We start from the raw sequence: 23,615 nt of genomic DNA on the forward strand, positions 1-23,615 counted from the left end.
CCAAGTATGAATGGAGATGAGTGTAGGTTGAGTCTTGTAGTCTTGTTAGTGACTTAGGCCGACATATTCCTTAGACACACCTGTTGATTAATAGCCCATACGGCCAATGGCAACTAAGGGACCAAGAGTTTATAGTGGAATCCGAACCACGTTTTTGCCTTGTTAAATTGGTCTAAATAGTAAATATCAGGACAGAACTGTAGATAGTCGTAGTACTCACTAGTGCGGGTGTTAATCCACACCAGGGAGTATTGCATCCACAGTGCATGAGCATGCCTCTATATTATATCCACATTTTGTGACCTCCTAGTATCTTGGGTATAGTATTCCACTATAAACTGTAGGTCCCTTAGTTGCCATTAGCTGTATGGGCTATTAATTAACAGCTGTGTCTAAGGAACATGTCGGCCTTAGTCACTAACAAGACTACAAGATCGCGCCACTCATCCTTCACTCATATTTGGGTTAAAATACGCACATAGTGGCGTCCCCATCTTAAATAATTGATAATTGATAATTGAATTTTGTGACCTCCTAGTATCTTGGGTGATTTTTAAGAATCCTTCTCCAAACTTTTTCTGCTGGGCATGCGCACAGAGGTGTTTTCAACATTGCTTCTGGGCACTGACAATAGGTGCACTGTGGTTTGTTTACACCTAGATGTTAGTGTTTTTGCTATGTGTTAGTCAAAGTAATTAAACACTTAGTAAAACTCTTCGTTTCATAAAAAAATATCCTGTAAATTTTCCTCATCTTTTTGTAAATCAATAAGGTGATAAGATATTCACTATTCAATTTTTTATGAGATGCACCCAAAATTTCCTAAAGGTCTGAGGTCTAAATCATCATTACTGGAACTGTCGTCCTCCCCTAACCACGGAATGCATTTATGAAAATTACGGCTGCACCACATTACCTTATTACACGCCATTTCACAGCACCCATTAGTGAAAGCACGTGGTGGAAGAGGGAAGGGATAGTCCGTCTGCTTGCGGACTCCTGCAGCTATGTCCGCCTGCAGGAGTATGTTCTCATGAGTCCCTCTGCCTCTGTGCGCGCTGCTGTGTTTCCTAGAGGCCAGTTGCAGGTTGTCTCATGTAACTTGAAATACACTACTGAGGCCTGCCTACTTGCCTAATGTAAACACAGCTTTAAGCCGCGTTTACACGAGGCCAGCAGAGTAGGCAGGTTACTTGCCTCTAATGTATTTCAAGTTACTTGTTCTAATGTATTTCAAGTTACCTGAGGCGAATAAACTACTCGCCAACCGGCCTCGTGTAAACACAGCTTTACTGAGGAAAATAGATAAAAATGCATAAATAAATATAGAATGTTCTGCGCTACTAGCTCCCTCTTCAATGGTTGGCTCTACTTCTATTATGTGTTTATTTGTGCATTTTCATACATTTTTGTCAGTAATGCAAGCCTGTTAGACCTATCCATTAAAAAATCAGTAAGTAAAAATAAGGTAGGTTAAAAGGTAGGTATATATAGAGTATTGTTTGGCGACATATAGGCCTAAGAATTAAATTCTATAGGAACTTTTATAAAAGTTACATTGGATGACATAAGGTTACCTGGACCAAAAATGTGTGGAATAAATCAAAAGTATTCTCATTCTCATGATATAGAATCAAACATTATTTATTTTACAATGTTTGTTGTATAAATATTTGACAAATATTGAATTGCGGTTTAGAATCTGCCCATCCCTTTGATTTTAAATAATAAAAATAAAGTTCTCCTGTTTTAGTCACAAGGATAGGGTGGGAAACAATTAGTGTTAAGTATTTTGAAATCTTGGTAAAAAATAATAGTGTGGAGTAAAAATGTAATATGTCAAAAAGTTTCAATTTTATTTACCAATCTTTAGTTAAAAATATTCATTGAACATTTCTTGGCTAATAGAATAAACATCATAACCACACTAAATGTTGGTCTTTGTCAACAAGAATCTGAATTACTGATTCTAACTTTGATCTGGTTGAACATAATATGGAATATAGCTAAACTAAATCAAATACAAAGGTAGAAATAATTCAAGCGATAAATTGGAAATAATCTTAAAATAATGGACCCTGATTTTTTAAAATTTATTTTGGTAAAAGAAAAAAAAATATTTTTAACATATCTAGTGGTAAATGTTTTTATGACATTTTTTAAAACATTTGCAAACTATCTTCGTCAGGAAAAATTTAGATTTTAATTACACGTATAGTGTTTCTAGATTTTAAATCAAAATTACCAAAGTTTTCACACCATAAAGGAAGATCTAAGATGTGATGGTTCAAATAAGATTGGGAGCAATAATGTACTAGGTGTATCAAGTCAGATCCAACAGTAGATTCAGAATGACAAGTTTCATACTCAAATGTTGGATTGTCCAGTGTATTTATTTTTATCGCTACGAGAAACATATAAAAAATAAATATACATATACTGTACAACAACACTTCTATAAAGACTCAATAAGTACAAATGTCACAAATGTAAAAAGTTCAACATGTTTGACTAATTTTGACTACTACTACATACATGGTAAATATGATTAACTCATTTAGTCCAAATCTTACAATCCATTGAAGTCATGAACCGAAACCATATTGTAACCTACCTTTGAAAACTGTTTCAAAACGCATAGGAATGTGGAACTGACCTATGTGGTCGACTGCTACTATATACTCAGTAAATATAAGAAATCTATAAGCTTGAACCTTCCATTTCGTTTTCCAAAATAGATTGGAAAAGTCTGACTGCTACTATATCTAAGAACATGGTTGTGTGAATAACCAAATCAGTCCGAATCCTCCATTCTCTTAATCATAAACCAAAACGTTAATGTAGTCTGGTAACCACTGTCTTTAAAAAAGTTTTTTATACTTCAGGAACAACCCTGACAACTCCAATTTACACTAAGATTCAGTTAGTCTTTTAAGATTGGTTACTTATTCAGTCCGAATCTTCAATTCCATCAGAGTCATACACCAAAACATTGTTGTAGCCCGGTAACGACTGTCTATGAAAAGTTGTTTCAAAACATCTAGGAAACACAGACCTGACCACAGGTTGCGTAATGTTACTTTCCGAGACTGATAACTGTGAATGATCTGCACTGAGAACACTGTGACTCATACCAGCTACTCCTGATATCTGCGAAAAATTCCCGACAGATAGAGGAGCCGTGCAGTGCGGCGATGGAACTCGTTTGGGTTGAGAGACATTGTTCCGCTCTTCCAAAGGCCTCTTCTTCGGATTGGCAGGACCTCGTGTGCTTGTAGTGGCAGAACTGTCAGACATTTGAGACAGCTGTTGTGATGTCCCAGACTCACTCAGTGTTGACACAACGTAGTTAGCCTCGTACAGGGACTCGTTTTTCACCACAAACACCACCGGTCTGTAAAATAGGATTAAAAATATTGAAAGTTTAATTTCCCTACACATTACATCTACTAACTAGAGTGAATCCTATATTCTTATATGAGCAATGTTTGCTTAAGTATGTATGCTTGCACAAAGATATTAAAAACGGTTTCGACGATTTCCTTCATATGTTGTAAATAATTTATTTTTGGCCAAAAAACGTGATTGACAGCAGCCACCACCTCAGGAAAATTTGTATTTCGTTACACAACTCATTTGAAAATTTAAACATTTAACATTGGCCTTATGGGTTGCCAAGGAACTATGTTGGTTGGACAAAATAACTAGAAAAAATTACAACAAAAGACTTGTAACATGTGTTTAACAAACCATCCACAGTATACTAACTAGCAAATAACAGTATAAAGTACAAAAGAGAAAACATTGATTCTAGTATTGAGCAAAGATTACAATGAAGATTACGCGATATAGGAGAAAATAGTTCTGATCAAATACTGATTATTTTACTTGTCTCTCTTCTACCAAATCTTAATCCCCGAAGTACTGAGGCAGTTGTTATTAACATAAAAAAAAAAATGTATAACATTATATTTGTTTTATGTAAATTATAATAAAAAAAGTTGAATCAGCTGTTTTAAATAAAACAAACATTCAAAACAATGTTTATGCAAGTATAGGCTATTATAAACAAGTGGTTTTTACCATCGACTAATAGTATATTTCACCACTAGGGCTTAAAGTGGCTCTTTTCACCACGAGCTCAAGTTTTACGATCGAAGCGAGGCCTCTGATAAAAGGCCTAATCACCATACAAACTCACTTTCCAGCCTGGTTGATGTAAAACTGGACTGGTAACGCTGTGAACTCAGCAAAGAAGAGAACCGCCTTTAACTCCTGAAGACAGAAAGTTATCGAGGTCTCAGCCTGGGTGCTATACGACTCAAATTCGTCAGCATACAGACTGATTTCCGTCCTGACTGCTTTTTTGGAATCTGTGAAAAGTAAAAAAGTGTAATTAACGATGTTAAGATATAGATCTTTATCAGGACTACTAACATAGAAGGGCTAACCCACTAGCGCTCAAAAAGTGATTCCAGCCCGGAGCACCCCTCCCATCGCGCCGGGGTGTGACGTAGCCGCGGGCACTGTCCCGTGCAGCAGTACAGTATCTCATAACTGTGTTTTCGCTCGCTCTGTCGTGAATTTTGTTCATGACTATATCGGTTTTTTATAACATTTGTATTTACAGTTACCAATACAATATAATAATATTTTTTATATTTTATACAGAAAATAATAATGGCAATACTGTCAAATAGGTGATATAGTATTCATAGAAGTAGTGGAATAGTTAAAAATAATTAACTAAGAAACTATTATTACATCGATCTGCTCTAACATTTTACAGTAAACTGTGATATGTAATTCAAATTGAACAACTATGGATTTGTAGCCTAAACTAATTAATCTGTTTAGCTGAACTTACTTAGAGTTAGAGTGATGATGCTTACTTACACTCACCTCAGTTTTTAATACTATATTTTTGAATAAAACGTTCCTTATAATAACGCATGACTTACTGACTTACAACACTAAATGAATTTAATTTTGATCAAAGAAAAATAGTTATTGTCTTGTTATTGGCTACTTTTGTTTGGGCTAAGTGATTTTAATGTTTCAAGAGCAGATTTTCTAATTCCTCTTTTACTTTCTCCCCCTATACCATAGTATATGGAGAAAGTTTGTTTTCGTCAAAATTTTCGAGTTTAAGTTTTGAGTGGATATATTCGTTTTGGGTCACCCTGGACCCAAAAAAGTGGTTTTCGAAGTGATGTCTGTGTGTGTGTGTGTCTGTGTGTCTGGATGTATACAGAGCTAGGGACTACACATGTGGTCCGATTTCGATGAAATTTGGTATGTAGGTTCTAATCCATGATATCTCCAGGCGTTTTTTTTTTTATTTTTTTGAAATTTTGATTTTTTATGGGGATTTTCCCATAAAAAACCGGAAAAATTGGATTTTCTCAAAAATGGCCCGAACAATTTTGATAAAAATTTAGTATGTTGTAGCCCTTTAAATTCTGAACAAAATGGTACAAATCCCATTTCTGTAAAAATTACGGTTCAAAAGTTATTGTAAATTATGTTATTTTCCCATAAAAACCCCATAAAACAACGAAAAATAGGATTTTATAAAAAAAATCCAGTTTTGATTTAACATAGTATGTTATGGTCCTTAAAGTTTTGATAGTTTTTCATTAAAAAAAATTTTTATTTTTAATGTGAATTTTCCCATAAAACCCCATAAAATAACGGAAAAAATAGGATTTTCCCAAAAACGGCCTGAACGATTTTGATAAAAATTTATTATGTAGTCCTTTAAATTCTGAACAAAATTGTACTAATCCCATTTCCGTATATTTACTCTCACCGCTTACACATGATAAAGGTTGCTGACAAACTTATGGGAGAAAGTATGTGTCAGAATGCTGATACCGTTTATTTTCTTGCTTTTTTCTTTCATTAAAACAATCACCTACCGTACCTTTTTATATTCTATATTAGCAGATGGTACAGCACCTTCTTTCAGTATTTTTCTTTGTGGTAATCCGAGAAGTCTGTTTTTTAAATCGTCTTAATAATCACTTTCCAAAAAAATGTTTACTACACACTCTACCATTTTTGGGATCGAAAACATCAGCTCTCTAACACTTCTGTACCCACACATCTCTCAAACTTTGATTGTTTGGAAAACGTGATACACTACATCTTAAGTTTTCTAAGAGCGGTTCCCACAAATTACGACTCTACAGCCTACCATGATGTAAAAAAACTTTTTAAAACTATGAAACTACTTTTACGTGTAAAATAATATCATAACCAAACAATACACTATTTCCATGTAAAAAGGTTATAAATGGAAGAAAACTTCAAGCGTAAAAGCACGTGTTACAATACAATAGCAGTGTCTGGTAGAAGCCCACTCTGCTACCTCACAGTGGTGGAATGGGGAGAGGCAAGGGCGCATGGGGCGAGGGGGGGCAGCATCAGGCGGCGTGCGTTCACTTCAAAGGACTGGGCTAGCTCTTCTATGTTTGTAGTCCTGGGTCTTTATCTCCATCTGAGGTCCATCGTGCTAAATAGGTGTTAGTAAAAACAATTCAGAAAAATCCTAACCACAAAAGAGCAATAAAATGTGAGCCTCAGTAGTGAAAAAACGTTAGCTTAGTTAAGACAGAAAAAAGTTTCTGCATATATCCTGTCTTTACCATGAAGATTTGCTCTTATTGCTACTTTACTTTGGTAGGCAAAATGGTAACTGTGATCCCAAAGTTTGACTTATAGAATATCATTCTTTCATTTGATTTCACTTTATCGACGAGTAAATTAAATTTCTAAAGCTCAAGATATGGTACATTTAGTATTAAAGTCTTACCTAAAATGTTATCAAGATGATTCCTCATAATTAGTTTTCTCGACATCAAACATAGAGTAACTTCGTTTTCACTGTAGCGAAAGTTTTTCACAGCCGTTGAAAGAAGTTTAGGAGATGTAGACAACCGATTGTGGCAATCGTCTTTGGAATAGTTTGCCTTGAAGGAAATGGAAAAAAATTTATTTCCGTTGAAATTTTAATAAGATATTTAAGACAAAAAAAACTTGAACAAGTAAATTTCTGGTTTGGCACAATTTGACAGGGAAATATAATTTTAATAAAATATTGAAGGATGATAAACTACCTGTTGTTTTGAGAAATTACATACGAACCCAGAACAGAAACAATGTTATTATTACTAGTATTCATATATGATAATACAAGTTTAGGCAACGATCTCGTAAAGATAGTTTTAACAACACGAGTAGAAAATTTAAAAACTTCTACGAGTGTCGTTAACACTATTTACGTGAGTTGTGTACACTACTTTACCTACGACCAGTTTTTAATTAGGCCTACTAATAAGCACTACTCAAAACTTCTATGAGAGGTTATGTTTTTGTTTATAACCTCTCATTGCCACCACTGACATTGCCAAGAACTCATTTTGCCTATCACTAATTGCACCAATCGTTAACAATTAAATTTGTAAACAGCTGATTAGTTGAAGTTCGAAGCATTACAATTTCACTTCTTCTCTCTCAATTCTTGAATCTCATTGGTCCGTTACCCGTGTTGTTAAGTAAAACTAAGCTGTTATATACGTAAATAAATCTGTTATGTGAAACTTTTCAATTCTAAGAACTGAACTGAAATGGCTACTTTAAAAGACAGTCGTAGGTAAAATTATTTTACTAAACAACTTAAATTAATTATGATTAATATTTTAGACACGTGTAAATTTAACTGCATATTATTCTTATAGGCTTGATTGATTAAATGGAGTGGTGTTTACAAGCTGCTAGCCACTTCCTCAAAAATCAACAAGACTAACCCTTTGTTGCTTGAGCACAAATAACTGTGGGTACACTAGGATAGTTTACAATCAAGCTACTATAACTGAGCGAGTGTGGTGAATACACTGGGCTAGTTTGTGAGCTGCGTTTGAAAAAAGTCAGCTAGTAGCTTGTATACTCGCACTGTGTAATAGCTAACAATTTTGATTCAGAATAACTTAACTGTAAATATAAAACCTTTGTGTAAAACTTTACCTCTGTGAAGATCATCACATTTCAAAGAATAACACAGATGCATTTCGTATGATTACAGAAAGACGTTTGGATACTGAAGTGGACCTCTCCAATTTTTTATTAAAAAAGAACATAGTTCTGTGAGCCAATCATATATTGCACTAATTTCTAAAATTCTATTTCCTACCTTATTGTTATATTTTACTGATATAAGCTTAGTTAATATGAAATGAAAGATACTATAGCTTACAATAAGCTCTTCTATTGGTTTGACTTGGTTAAAAAGCTCGCATATTCTACAGAAGCCGTAATCTACATGGTGTAGCGGATCTTTACCCCCCCTGGAAATTTACCCCATGGGCAAAACTGATGTCACAAACCTGGGGGTAAAATTCCGGCCGCGAAGTTTTGAGTTGCGCAACATCAGTTTGATGGATTGAAATCGTCAATATATGTGATTCAATTAATTTGATATCACGTACGATTACTTAAGATTAAACATTATAAATGACAAAATAAATGGTAACAAAAACCATCTTCTTTATTTCTTTCATCAAACACAACACATTAAAATTAAAACTATTATATGTTTTTAAAAAAACAATTGAAAAACATATGACTGTTTATTTATACAGGGTGCGGCAGACCTAATTCCGCAGTTTCAATCTCCCGCCGCTCGGGCAGTGGTGGGGGTAGGCAGGTGCAGTTGGTCTCCCTTTGTTCTGTCGCTGACCCCATTTTAGTAGCTAACATGGTTTGGACTGGTGCACATCACGATTTTGCTGTGCGTGCGTTTTACGAAACAGTTGTTCTGTGGTTGCTACGCAACGGGCCTTCAGACGACAATTCAATGTTCCACGGAATAAAAATGTTCCGGACGCAAAAACAATTCGTTCTTGGGTTCAGCAGTTAGAAGAAACTGGAAGCACATTAAGAACACGCCATCATGGTCGACGTAGGTCCGTTAGAACACCGGAAAATGTCCAACGAGTGGGAGCAGCAGTTCAGGAGTCGCCGACAAGTTCTACTCGAAGGCATGCAGTTGCCCTTGGGATTTCAGGCCGTAGCTTAAGAAGAATGCTTCGATACGATTTAAAGTTTCATCCTTTTAATTAACTTTTAACTTAACTCCTTTTAAGGAACTACGCCCTGTAGACCATGTGAACCAACAAAATCTTTGTGAGCAAATGCTTCAACAGATCCCAAGATGCAGTTTTTTTCAGTAGTGACGGAAGAGGCACATTTTCACCTCAGTGGTCATGTCAATAAGCAGAATTTTCGCTACTGGCCTGAAAACAACCCTCACATTTTGCACGAGAAACCGCAACATTCTCCCAAGGTCACCAAGAATCAATGACATTGTTGAAGAACATGGATTAGAGGACTTGTGGTTCCAACAGGATGGAGCTACAGCTCACACATCTCGATTTTCCATGGATGTGTTGAGGGAAATGTTTCCTGAACGTCTGGTCGCTTTGAGGGGTGATGTTGGCTGGCCTGCGCGGTCACCTGATTTGAGTATATGTGACTATTTTCTTTGGGGCTACTTAAAGGAAAAGGTGTTTAAAAGTCGGCCTCATACACTGCAAGAGCTGAAACAGCGGATCATCGAAGAAGTGAATGCCGTACTGTACCCCGTGAAATGTGCTCAAGAGCTGCACGGAACTTCAGAGAACTACTACAAATGTGTATTGAAGCCAATGGCCGCCATCTTAACGACATCATCTTCAAAACTAAGTAAATTCAAAATGGTATGTTCGCTACTGTATGATTAATATCTACTGTATGATTTATTTATAAGATTAAAATATTATGTTTCTAAGTATCCACGTTTTTTATTTATTAATCCTCAAAACTGCAGAATTTGTTTTGCCGCACCCTGTATATATCAGAAAACTGTCTTTTGGCAAACAAAGAAGAAAAATCTATTGAGGCGTTTTCTTTATGAATGATTAATCATCGTACGTCAGGATTAATGGTGGAATTAAACGTATATTTAATATTTTCACAGTTGTGAATTTAATCAGAACACATCAAATTATAAAAATCTAGAGTGTACGGGCCGGAATTCCACCCCCCGACTTTTACCCCCTTCATGAGGTCAGCTCAAAATGTACGGCCCGGATTTTTATCCCCGGAATTTTACCCCCTGGATTTGACCCCTGGAATTTTATCTCTGGCCAAATATAGAAATAAGTGAGAATGATTAATTTTCTTCTTTCAGTTTTAATTAAAAGTAAACATTTTATTATTGTAGCTTATCATAATTTATTTGTAACCTTAACTTATCAAACAGGTTATAAATTTTAATTTTAAAATTTGAGTTTCGGGATTCGATTATTGGGGCCAACTGTTAGTTAAAATATGTATATATACAAACATTTGGGTTTCCTTGCAGTAGTCAACACAACAATTGGTCGAATACTTTGTACCGGATACCTACAACTACTTTTTACAAAAGGTATTTCGATGAACTTTCTCAGTACTTACCATAAAGCACATGGTTTGTGCCTGAAGAAACAAAAATGCATATAGTAGGCCCTATTATTGTACAACAGAAACTAAATATTTTTTTCCACAGTGGTATAATAAATCGTTTAAGAAATGTTCACCCAATTATCATTTAATTGAGATACTCAGTTTATTATACATACATATTAACCAAGAGTTGGCCCAAACCCCAAATATCAAAATTAAACAGCAAAACCTGTTTGCTTAGTTGAGATTACAAATCAATTAAGATAGGCTACTTAATAATAAAATGTTTACTATTTAATGAAAACTAAAAGAAAATGAATCATTCTCAATAATTTCTATATCTGGCCAGGGGGTAAAATTCCGGGGGGTAAATTTCTGGGGGATAAAAATCCAGGCCATACATCTACAGTTGCCTGTTTGGGCAGGGGGTAAAATCCTGTTTTTATGCTAATCTAATTTATCACTCTCTGTCTATTTTCATTAGACTTCCAAATCCACGGGGGTAAAATTCCACCAGCGAACAAACTTTAGAGCACTCAGGTTACTATGTCATTAGTGATGTCAGCTTTGCCCAGGGGGTAAAATTCCACGGGGATAAAATTCCGGCAACCCATCTACACTATCTCAATCTGTCAGTGGCTCACTTCAACAACAACGGAACCTCGATAACAAGTCAGCCTTGATAACAAGTGTCGTTTTAGAATAATAATCACTTTGAATTTATTTGAGCCCTAATCAGAAGCTGTTGCAACCCTCTATAAGAAGTCAACTTTCATAACAAGTGTTACTACTACTTGCCTGCAAAGTTTCATTGTCCATTATGGGAAGGAAGTAAGTTTTTGTACATCCATACGAATATCTCATTTGAAATATCACTTTGGTGTCATTAGTATCTAATCTCAGTTGGCACCATTCTATCAATCGATCGCCATGAGGAAATTTGAAGATGGCAAGCAAGGACTGCAAAAGACATGTTTTCACACCTTTAATTCATACGACATTTTTGGTCCTTTTCTATCATTTAAATCTATTTAATTTGGAAAATTCTAAAATTGATTATATTTACCAACTAAGAAATGAATTTCTCTTATTGTTATAAGTTCTTTTAATCCATTCAAACTAACTTGGAGTGAGCAAGTCGCTGTTTTTTTTTTTTTTAATGTAGATGATTGTATCTTACATTGACCATGACCTAAGTGTAAAATGTGCCTTACCAGTAAAACTTTTTAAATAAGGGTACTATAGTTTTTCTTTTCTATAAATAATATAACAGTATGCCAGCCCTGAAAAGTGAACATTAAACGGATACAATAGCTAAAATATGTTTCTTCATATTTTTTCAATTAGGTTATTTGCACTGATCTCTGAATCCTTTTGTGTCGTGCATTTTTTGTCTAATGTATACCTTAATCATAACGATATACCGTAATGTAAACTTTTAATGTGGAAGTAATAACATCAAAAATACATTCGCTGATATACTATTGTCTATTTTTACCTTCATTGCAATTTTACATCTCAGCCCATCTTCATTATCTTCCTCAGCAAATAGAAACGATGAAAAAAATAACTTAGTAAATATGAAGTAGGCATAAGCAGATTCTGCCATGTTAACAGTCCTGAATGCAATATGATCTGGGTGAGGTTCGATAAATAAGTCATCTCCAATTTTTCCCAATGAATGAAACGCCTTCGCCAAAACTGAAATATTACCACATGTCATTATTCGTACAGTCATAATATTATTTATAAAAACTAGGTCTAGTTTTGCTGTTGGTTTTTAATCAGTTATAATATCTGGTTTTTATCAATTGATTACCAGTATCTAATGCATGGTAGATGCTATACATTTTTGCATAGTTAAAATAAGAATCAATTGTCGTGTTTGATGATTTAAATTATGGCTTCATTATTACTAGTGGAACCCCGTCGAAATCGACGGTTAATCTTGAGGTTTTATGTCAATTCAGCTAACTGCGTTGGATAGAGTGAAGTCATTAAAATCTTAGTTATATGAAGGGAGGATAAAGATTTGGATGGAATCGAACCACCGCCCCTCAGATTCAAATGCAAGCACTATAACCGCTCAGCTTGCAGTGGATGAAGCGTGCTAGAGGCTTGAAATTTGCCATGGATATTATAAGTAGAATCTAATAAGCCACCACCCTACAATGGGGGCCTGCAGCTAGCCAAAGGCAAGCTAAAAATATCTAGATTGATTAATAAACTGGGTATAGCCATTGACTAGGTATATATAGTCAATGATATAGCCTAATTACATCATGGTTTTCTAATCATATTTTCATTCCCTACCCCGAGGTCGTCACATCAACCTATAGATCGTGGTCTATTCTGAACCTAGATAGTGGCAGCTGTCATTGGACTATCAATTAGAGATAATTTGTAATAAGAGTTTGATTTAAGTCAGAAGACCAGGGTTTGGACTGTTCCCATAGCCTACAGAAAGTGTTAAAAAGCTAATGGCATTGACACACACAAAATAAACAAGACCTCATTTATATTAGGCCTATGTTTAACCCTTCAATTCAAAGATATTATTTGTAAATTGAATCATGTCCATAGTAAAACTATTTTCTATTTTTTTATTTTATCTAGGCCTAACGTAGTCTACCAAAAATCTATATTTTTCAAAATAGTTTCTGGTGGACTCACACTGAAAATTGGTAAAAAGTAGCAAAATCGCTGACCCAAATCTGCAACCCAATAAACTATCATCCAGCAACTATGATGCTGGTTCCTGACCAGAACACCTTAATCCCCAAAACTAAACATTTAGGCCTAACTTGAGTGTAGATAATTAAATAAGGTAAAATCTAACTCATTGGTGGAAATACGCCATATTCATTTCATATAAATACCTATATAGGCCTATTCATTTTACCATTCCATAACGAACAGTTTAACTACGGTACCGGTAATCAAATAATTAAGTTAATTTAGTCAAACGAATGAAAATACAGAACTCAGAGTTTTAAAATTTAATGTAAACATGGAACAGGTGGTTTTACAGATACCTATAGCCTATATGGATATTGGATAGTGATAGTTTGGCTGATTCGCACGATAGGTTCATTGGGATGAAATTTAATGTAATTTAAGTTGGCGCACAACCGGATGAATTTTTTATCAGATGGGATAACTTAGTTCCCATCACTAAATTACTATCTTCTCCCTCGCACAAATTAGTCTACCGTATAAAAGTTTAGGGTAGTGACGAGTGTGGCTGCACTTTACTTTACGTCCTACACTCATTTGAATGAAAATATTCATTAGGCCTATTCGATTGTTTCATTCGATCAAACGATATAGCCTAACTAATCGAATAGGCCTAATCGATATTATCATTTGAATGAGTGTAGAACGTAAAGTGCGAGTGTTAACGAGTGTTAATATGGCTTTTAAAATTAACAGCTCTCGGCCTTTGTAGGCCTAGTTATCAATCTTGCTCCAATCGGGTACAGTTTCTTAACTGGGCTATGCTAATATTGATTGAAACTATCGGTTCGATTAGTAAACCTTCATGCGATTTTTTCACCATCAGCAAGTTTGGTTGGTTAGGTTAGGTTATGATAGTTTTATTTTATAATAAAAATATTTTAAAATATCGATTATTTATCAATATTTTAAATTTGATAGTTTCAATCAATATTAGCATAGCCCAGTTAAGAAACTGTACCCCTCCAATCACTCCTTAGGTCAAATTGTATTGATCGATTAGTCTATAGCCTAGGCCTATTAATAGATTCAGGCAATTTGCGGTTGAACTGTTGTTGGGTACAGTTACTTAACTGGGCTATGCTAATATCGATTGAAACTATCGATTCGATTAGTAAACCTTCGTGCGATTTTTTCACCATGAGCAAGTTTGGTTGGTTAAGTTAGGTTATGATAGTTTAATTTGATAATAAATATATTTAAAAATATCGATTATTTATCAATATTTTCAATTCGATAGTTTCTATCGATATTAGCATAGCCCAGTTAAGAAACTGTACCCCTGTTACTGTTATCGATTTAGATCAATACTATAATAAACAAACCTAACCTTACTTTTAACCGACCTAACCTAAAAATATGGATTACTCAACTTACTTTTAACGTTTTGACTGGGAACGACACACTTCATCTTGGATGACGACGACACTAAATTTTATATTCGTTATGGAATCTTAACTTCACTCATTTTTTATTAGTAACTCTTACTCAACATTTCATTTTAACATTTTTGAAGCAACAATCAACTTAGTAGGCCTATGGCTAGATGGCTATTTATTTTATTATTTATTGTTGCTTGAAAGAGCCCCTTCCATAACCTAGAAACTTACAAAGGTTCAAATCAAACTTCAAAGGTTGAAGGTTCCATCCAAACAGAGCAGACAGCCAGGAGCCAACCAGCCAGACACAGAGGAGCGCGGCAAGTGGCGGACAACGGTACTAACTAAACTTGTCTGCCGCCCAGTGAGAAAAAAATGAGGGAGGATCAGTCTCAGTGATCAAATCCAAATGTAAGGTCTGCCTGTAGGTCAAGTAGTGTCAGCATTGACTATATAACACTGTAGTGTTATATAGTCAATGGTGTCAGTGAGTGACAGCAGACAGGTCCAGGTGCACTGTTATTTATTTATTTATTTCCCAACGGATTGCACCTTTTTACAAAATATGTGTATACAATTTAGATGGCATTTGCAATATTACTAACTAGAAAAGTAATAACAATGGTAATAACAAAGTGATAATAAATAGTAATAGCAAGTAATAACAAATAGTGATAACAATAGTAATAACAAATAGTGATAACAATAGTGAAATTGAAAGTCTGAAGCAGGTGGTGGAGTTGATGGGTTCAGAAAAGAAGTTGAAGGTGAAGTGGAAGATAGTGGGCATTGTATTTATTATATCAATAAATTGTCTTGAAATGTGAATGTCTTGCTTTCTAAACCTCATATATAACCAATATTTTTTCAAGATCACTCATAAAATAGGCTTCATCTATCTATCTATCTATCTATCTATCTATCTATCTATCTATACTATTATAAAGAAGAGGTGGTGTCTGTGTGTGTGTGTGTTTGTATGAGGTAATCTCAAAAACTACTGAACCGACTGGGCTCAAATTGCACACAAATGAAGCTACAGCTCCGAGGATACATATAGAACTATTCCCGCTTCGATATTGTCCTAGGGCTCTGCCCCGTGGGCTTTCAAAAATTTGAGGTGAGAGATTTAAAAGTAAATATTGATTGATGGTATCCATGGTAACAAAGAACAAACCTACAAAGTTTAAAAATGTAAACAAGCAGAATTAACTGTCAAATGAATGTTGATTTCATAATTCCACACAGCTGGTTCAAACATATTAAATACTGCACGAATATTAGAACAGAGAGGGTAAGGATTATAAATTTAAAATAATGATGTCACTAGCCCGAATGTAAACATTATTTGACATTACTTAAATGGAGCTGTCAAACCATATGTTAAAGTAATTTGAATTTCATTAGTATATGATTCTTTCAGTTACATACTTCATTTGTTTAGGTTTATGATCTATTATACTGAGTCTGTTCTAATATTTGTGAAATGCTGTAATAGTATATTACGTTACTAGTCCTGAAAATAAGTGTTTACCGGACGAGTGTGGTCGTTCCCGTGCGAGACGAAGTCGAGTACGGGATTACCATACGAGTCCGGTACACACATTTTGGACGAGTTACGTACGATAGTTTACGCCATACTACTAAATCCGTACAAATCCTTATATATTTCCACCAACTAAAGGACTAAAAATCACTAGTCATAACCTCTAAGAGAGGCTATGTTTTTGTTTATAACCACTCACTGCCACCTAAATACAGTATAATCAGCTGATTGGTGTCCGGCAAAACTCATTGCAGCACAGTAGTACGCAATGAAACCCCATTTGAATAATCTGGTGGCAAACAGCTGTTTTCTGGACTAAATCCTTGCGTGGGAAGTTCGTCAAAATAATGTAGTGTGGCGTAATAATATTTTACAGGGAATAGTTCGTTGTAAAAAAATTGTTCATGGATATAGGAAATAATTAAGATTCTATAATCATTGCCCTATCAATCTAGGCTCTTATCCTGAGTTTTATGAGGTTTTTATTTTTTTTGTGTAAACAGTAATAACCCCCCTGCCGCAGCAAATCTATAGACTGAGCGAATTCCCATTGGCCTGATTTTAATTTCACTAAAATTTTTATAAAATTACCCTTATTTTCCATATTTATTTCTATTTTCCTATTTTTCGGTTTGGAACTATTGTGATAGTTTTTCGTTTACAGTGCAAACCATGAAATAAATTCTTTTATTATACCTTAAAATCTATCTTTGGTTTTGTATCGAAGGTAGCATAAATAAGTCATCACAGTAAGTGTTAACAAAAAAGTAAAGTAGTACAGTTAAATTTTGTTTCTAAATTTGGCATTTGGAAAACCATTTGGCATATTTCTAAGAACCAACATTGTCTCTTTTGCATACTGACCCCGTTGCAAGGCACGGGTATAGCTGCTAGCAAATACGAATAGTAGCGCTGATTTGCAGTAGCTGTTTAAATGGCGCTACTAATTGCACCAACGGGATTGATTTGTTTAGTATCTAATATGAATTAGAGTTAATCATGTACTACCACAAAGTATTCTTTCTACATAAATTACAATTCCATAATACCCTTACCGCAGCGAACCTGCAGCCAAAGCAAATTTCCATTTGTGTGACTTTATGTTCAATTAAATCTAATTCAATAACATTAGGTTTAACGAGTAATGAGGTTTTTGCTGCCTACAGGGAGGGTAACGAAGTGTGATTTTAAGGAACATATCATTAGCTTACTATGAAATAAATAAATTTGCCAAGTTTGATAAAATCGATCCATAAACAAGCAATATTACAACAGTTTACTTATCCTACTAATATTATAAGTAAGAAAGTTTGGATGTACGGATGTATGGATGGATGTTTGTGACAAGTAAACGCGAAAATACTAAACCAACAAGGTTGAAATTTAGTATGATGATAGCTGACATTCCCGATTAACATATAGACATATTCTTACCTCAAAAATCCTTTCAGGCTCCACCCCAGTGGCTCTGGCTCTGGAGTTTCTCATGTAAACCTTATGAGTATTCATATTTAAAGAAATTAAAGAATTTTGTCAGCCGTTTCAACTTCACAAGTTGGTTCTATGATATTAAATAGCATTAAAAAGGTATAAGGCTTACCAACAGGGTGCAGCACTAGCTAATTTTAACCAACCAGCAACAAAAAGTTGTGGTACACAATGAGAACTTAACTTTTTTTCATGGTTTAGGTGCAGTGGTAGGAAATTAGGGCTATGGTAGATACTGTAGGACACTATAGGATACCGTATAAATTAAAAGACCAAATTTTCTTAAACCGTGTCCTCTCCCATAACTTCTGTACAATAAGCATTATTTATACTTATCTGCCAACCCCGTACGAAGGACGGGTACTTTGCTAGTTTTATTATAAATCTTTCTTGGTAAAAAATTAATTATAAGAAAAAATGTGGGCTAGCAAATGAATGGTGTGAAACAGCTTATATGTTAAATAGGTATAAATTATATTACTATTACTATAGCCTATTATAATAATAATTATTATTATTATCTCTGATCATTACAATAATTGAAGTATATAAAACTTCGTACCAAGTTCTGAGTGAGTCTATAGGTGTGAGCTTGTTGGCCCAAGTCTAAAATGTGCTAAAACCAATTCCAATATGAGTCTAAGCCAAGTCCAATATGAGCCTACTAAAATTGGGCTTGGGTCTCCAAGTCCCGAACAAGTCCATAATGAGCCTGCTTAATCCACCAGACCCGTTTTGTATCCATCATTCCAAGCTTAGAGTGGGTTTGTGACCATGAGTTCACTGTAGGTTTGGGGTTGGGACTTGGGTTGGACTTGGGGAGCCAAACCCATAACAAGTTGAACAACTGCCAACTTCGGTCTCTAAAACAAGTCAAAACCAAGCCTACAGACTTTGGTCCCTGAGTCTAAACCAGGCTTGGGAACTTGGGCCAATGGACTTGGAACAAGTTCCCAGCAAGCCCATTGTGCTGTTGGGGATACAAATAAATAAAACTCCCGAGTACAATGTACTACCATGGAATATGGATACTTTTAACAGTACTCTAGGCCAGAGGCCTACTAACTGAGTCAATTGTTTAACAAGAGAATATAATATTTGTTGGCTCTCAGTATTTTATAAAACCAGGAATCGAAGTGTAGGCCTACCGTTTCTTTATGTTATTAAACGTTTAAACATCAAACGGATATTTTCTTTTTTGTCAGTAGTTTTAAAGTCAAGAGAAGTGTGATTAACACCACTAACATCAGACTTTTTAGAATGTATTCCATACTTGTAAGAACACTGTTACAGCAACAGTAGACAGTCTGAGTCAACACTTCGTTACAAGGAATCGTTTAGTACTTGTACTCGTCTAGTACTACATGGTGGAATTCCTTCCACCATGGTACTGCCCGTAACAGGGAGTACACGAGTAATTGACATAAGACGTTTATTTGTCATTTTTACATGCATGGACAAGTCAAGTTGTTTTCATACAATTGTATGCGTCACATATTCAATGAATACCTAAAAAATATAAGACGTCATAATCTGAGGTTCATAATTGCTAACCTCACTCGGACTTCTACAAAACTGGGTGCTGAATTTTTATTCCAGGATTAAGTAGTTTTGCCAACAGTGTTATTTGGAGGCTTCTGATTGGCTGAGAGAACACCATTACCACAACGATACGGTTGATGCCATCGGCCTCGGTGGTATAGTGGATAAGGTGCCGGGCTTATAAATTGAAGGAGCCGGGTTCGAATCTCGGTGACCATTTTATCACCCCCACCCCCACAGTGTTGACAAAATATCGGTTCAATATCGTTTGTAGTCGTATTGACCATCACTTGCTATCGATTGTCGATTAAAACACACTAAAAGGACTTGTGAAAAAATAACGCGTCTTGCTTGGGCATACCTAACCTTTTTTAAAATAATGATTTGACAACTAAAGAAAGAATCTTTTAACCTTATAGTTATTAAACCAAGTAGGAAAACAAAACACGACAGGGTAGTTTGACTCGAAACGCCACATTTCTGACGAATAAAAATTGAATTTGAGGCATTTATAATTTTATTTTATGGATAAAACTAATTTTTCAATTAGTAAACCTTTATTATAGTAAATCAGAAGCCTCCAAATGACACTGTTGGCAAAACTAATCCTGAATAACAAATTGTGCAAACTGCACAATTACTTTGTATTGTATCTAGTACTCGACACTTTCAGCATCCAGGTACTTTTTGGAACGGCGAGTACCTAGTACAAAGTAGCGATTACTGATACTTCGACTTCGACCCATTCCAGTACCGTACAGTACCCACCACCCCTACTGCTATTTTTGCGATATTTTTTTACGTTCGTTCAGTTTGTTTTTGTTGAGTGTTGTTTGAGTGTTTGACGTTTGCTAATTGCTAGAACCTAGAACAATTTTGACTCAATTCAAGAACAAGAACCTTTGTAGAATAATACTATTATCATGTTTAACTTATAATCAAAAACATAATTTGGTTTGAATTCAAGTCTGTGCACTGCATTACAACAAGTTTGTTGTTGGTCGTATCCAGCGGCCTAGGTGAGAAAGAATATTCGATTATATAAGCACGATTTTGGCTAAGGTCTTTAATCTTTATTAGTAGTGATGGGATAACCGAATGGTTTCCATGACCGAATAATCAATCAGTTATTTTTTGCGTCAATCGGTTATTTTTAGTCGAATGAATCACCGAATCAATTTTAGTCATTATTCACTATCACAAACCACAACTAATTTTTATCCTATGGGAAACTGAATAGCATTTAGTCTTTCAGCGTCAATCGGTGATTTTTAGTCGAACGAATCGCCGAATAAATTTTAGTTACCTGATGATGTGACAAACTAATTCAACTAAATAGCTAAATCACCGAATCGCACGGTAAGACTAATTTAACCGAACCAGGATAAAATAACTTAATTAGTCTATTCAGCATCAATAACCGATTGATTCGGTTATTTTCATTCGGTGATTCCCACCACTATTTATTAGTATGATAAAATGCAAACTTAGGCTTATGTCGGGGAGTAACTTAGGCCTAATAATTTTAATTATAAGTTAAACAAGGTAAGAAACTGCATCAACTTTTCCTCTCCTCCACTTAACCTTGTATCAGAATGTTTATGGTTATAAGTTACTTGTGTAGGTTTTATAGGCCTATTGTAATTATTAGGAAATTCCAATGCAGTCCGAGGCACTCTTAAGCCGCCTTTACACTTAGGCATACAACTTGTTTTTATATTACCTAGCCTATGTTGTTTAAGTCAACTAGGCCTAGGCTAACTTATTTTAGTTATGCCCTTAGCCTACTGCTGTTCCTAGCCTAGACTAGGTTAACTTAGTAATACATTGGTTTGAACATTTTAAAAATTTCAATGAAAAATACTAAACAAGTTGTACATAAGTTATAACCCAAAATCGTGTTTTACACAAGTTGCAGCGTTCTCAACCCATATCCAAAACGTCAAACTTGTTTACCTACCAACATCAGTTTTGCTATCTGGGCTCTATTAGATCAGTTCGCTTCCTTTCCTTTCCAACAGTATACACATGCCATTTTTAAAACCTTTTTGAAGCTAGGCCTACCATGAATTCCATAGCCAACATATCTTCGTTATCTCGTTCAAAATCTTGTAGGTAACAACATTTCTGCCACACTGTAGGCTACTTAATCCTAGCTTGCGGAATGCGGGGCTGCACTTTACTTAACGTCCTACACTCATTCGAATGAAAATATCGATTGATATATCAATTATTCGATAAGTTATAAGTTTTATCGTTTGGTAAGGTTAACCTAACCTAACTATCCAAACGATATATCGAGTGAAACAATCGAATAATCTATATTTTCATTCAAATAAGTGTAGGACGTAAATAAATTGAAGCCGCTTGCGGTGAAGAACGCACCCAAAAGCGACGTTTTGCTCTTTTTTTCTAGCACAGGAAATCACAACACAAACAGCATGCTGCGCCAACAGGGATGATTTATCCTAAAAAATGTCAAAGAATTCTTGGTTCCTGAACATTTGCATCCTTAACTTCTCTTGTTACTTTCCTGTTAAGGGGAACATTCATTATTATCGAGATGATTTCTTTTCGATATATCGATATTCTTGTTTTCCTTTATGATCCATATTCCATCTGTTTTAATCCTATTCAAATGCATTTAAAATTACAGACAGACAGACAAACAGACATAGCAAATATGTCTCAGTTATATCGGTTCAATAACCGGTTATTGAGTTATAAATTAGCTCGTATTAGAGAATAGGATTAAATAACTAATCTTTTTTAGGCAAAAATAATAGCCTGTATATTGGATTAAGAAATTAAACTATTCCAAACTAACCTAACATATAACCAACCAAACTTGCTGTAGGCTAAGTTACCGTTTAAAAATTCCGTTTGATAACAGAAAAGGCATCTGGGGAATAGGCTATCAAACGGAATTTTGAAATGTTACAGCAAGTTTGTTTAACTTAGCCTAGACTAGTTAGTTTAGTTTAGAGCAGTTTAATTTCAATATAATTTTTGTATTGTTTGTTGATACTGAACAATGTTTATTTATCGTAGTTGTCAGCTGATAAGTTTCAATTTGTTAATATCAATATAGCCTTAAGTTATCGAAAATAAAATATCGATATATCGGAAAGAAATCATTGATAATAATGAATGTTCTTTTAACGTAATCTTTATTTAGGAAAAAATAGTGTAGCGTCATTGACTATTGGATACAGAAGTAGACGTCCCATCTATATGCACCAGCTGTAGCCAAATTTGTGTTAAATACCCCCGTCGCAGCAAACCTGCCGTCTAAGCGAATTTCCATTTGGCTGAATTGATTTTCAATTGATCTATTTAAATAACATTAGGTTTAACGAGTACCTAGGTTTGCTGCTACAAGGAAACTAATAAAGTACGTGTTTTAAGTAAAATAAGTATTGCTTAGTATAAAATGAATATATTTGCCAAGTTTGATCAAAATATATCCATAAACAAGCAAACTACAACATTTTACAATATTCTCCATAAGAATAACATGGGAATTTTAAATTTACCATTTTTTTAGTTTTCCCCGTAACCAATAACTGTACAAAAACACTTTGATATACTGAATTGTTTGTTTTTTAAAGCTCTTTAAGAAGGTTAAGAGAAAAATTGGGAAATTTTATGTATTGAGGGTCAAAAGTGAGAAAAACCAATTTTTACCCCATAAAACCCCCCATAAAACCCTGTTCCCATTATCCGATCATGCTGGATCGCGAACTCATTCAAGTTTATCCCGCCTTACACCTTCAAACCAAATTTCATCAAAATCGGATAAAAATTACTCAAGTTATCGTGTTCACGGACACATATATATATATTTATAAATCTATATTTATATATATATATATATACATATATACAAATTTGAACGAATGGTGTTTTTGGCCTCTGGGGACACCAAAATGAAAAAGTAAATCGGTCCCGGGCCTAAGTCTTACCATGAGACCTACGGTAATAGCTACTTCCCTATAGGGAAATTCGCTAAAAAGAACATAGTTGTGTGAGCCAGTCACAGAATGGGCTAGTGACTAAAAACTCTATTTTCTACCTTATTTTTATTGCTGACCAAGTTGATGGGTCATAACAGTTGCTATAGCTAACAATAAGTCATTCCATTACTTTTAATTGGTAAAAAAGATTGTGTATAAATCAGTAATTTAGATAAGCACAATCTGTCGGTGGCTCACATCAACTACGACGATTTTTGTTACAAAACTGGCTACAAATTTAATATGGGAATGAATGTCTAGTTCTATTTATAGTAAAAGGTAGCGTTGAGGTCTTCCTACATGCGCGGGTTCGAATCCCGTACAATTGCAATCCATAAGCTTAATGTGTGGCTTAGCTGGTGGTAGGGCTCACCTTAAATAAACAGTCTGGTTTGGATGGAAGTTTACAGCAATATTGAGTTA

The 23,615-nt window shown here is 34.8% G+C and overlaps 2 protein-coding genes across 4 annotated transcripts in view; one reads left to right on the forward strand and one right to left on the reverse strand.

Annotated features, from left to right (window-relative positions):
* Nucleotides 1-2,352: 2,352 nt before the first annotated feature.
* Nucleotides 2,353-14,822, reverse strand: LOC128988523 (cell cycle checkpoint control protein RAD9A). 2 transcript variants are annotated; one of them, XM_054409896.1, is made up of 6 exons: nucleotides 14,599-14,822; nucleotides 11,984-12,186; nucleotides 11,284-11,445; nucleotides 6,818-6,974; nucleotides 4,202-4,373; nucleotides 2,353-3,394 (listed from the first exon to the last, which is right to left on the reverse strand). In XM_054409896.1, the coding sequence occupies exons 1-6, from the start codon at nucleotides 14,630-14,632 to the stop codon at nucleotides 2,950-2,952; spliced, it is 1,173 nt and encodes a 390-aa protein (XP_054265871.1). In that variant the 5' UTR covers nucleotides 14,633-14,822; the 3' UTR covers nucleotides 2,353-2,949. The 2 variants fall into 2 exon arrangements, with proteins under 2 accessions (XP_054265871.1, XP_054265872.1); XM_054409897.1 differs by lacking the exon at nucleotides 11,284-11,445.
* A 5,192-nt stretch (nucleotides 14,823-20,014) lies between these two features.
* Nucleotides 20,015-23,615, forward strand: part of LOC128990635 (oxysterol-binding protein-related protein 1-like) — a 102,469-nt gene continuing 98,868 nt past the window's right edge. The window contains exon 1 of one of the 2 annotated variants that reach the window (XM_054413112.1): nucleotides 20,015-20,195. The gene's annotated coding sequence lies outside the window, so the exon portion shown is untranslated. Of the gene's footprint in view, nucleotides 20,196-20,648; nucleotides 20,722-23,615 lie in introns of those variants that run through there. The other variant, XM_054413114.1, reaches the window with a different exon arrangement.

This window comes from Macrosteles quadrilineatus, unplaced genomic scaffold, assembly GCF_028750875.1.
Source record: "Macrosteles quadrilineatus isolate MER2022 unplaced genomic scaffold, UCM_ALF_1.0 Scaffold_3__2_contigs__length_128488019, whole genome shotgun sequence".
Classification (NCBI taxonomy): domain Eukaryota; kingdom Metazoa; phylum Arthropoda; class Insecta; order Hemiptera; family Cicadellidae; genus Macrosteles; species Macrosteles quadrilineatus.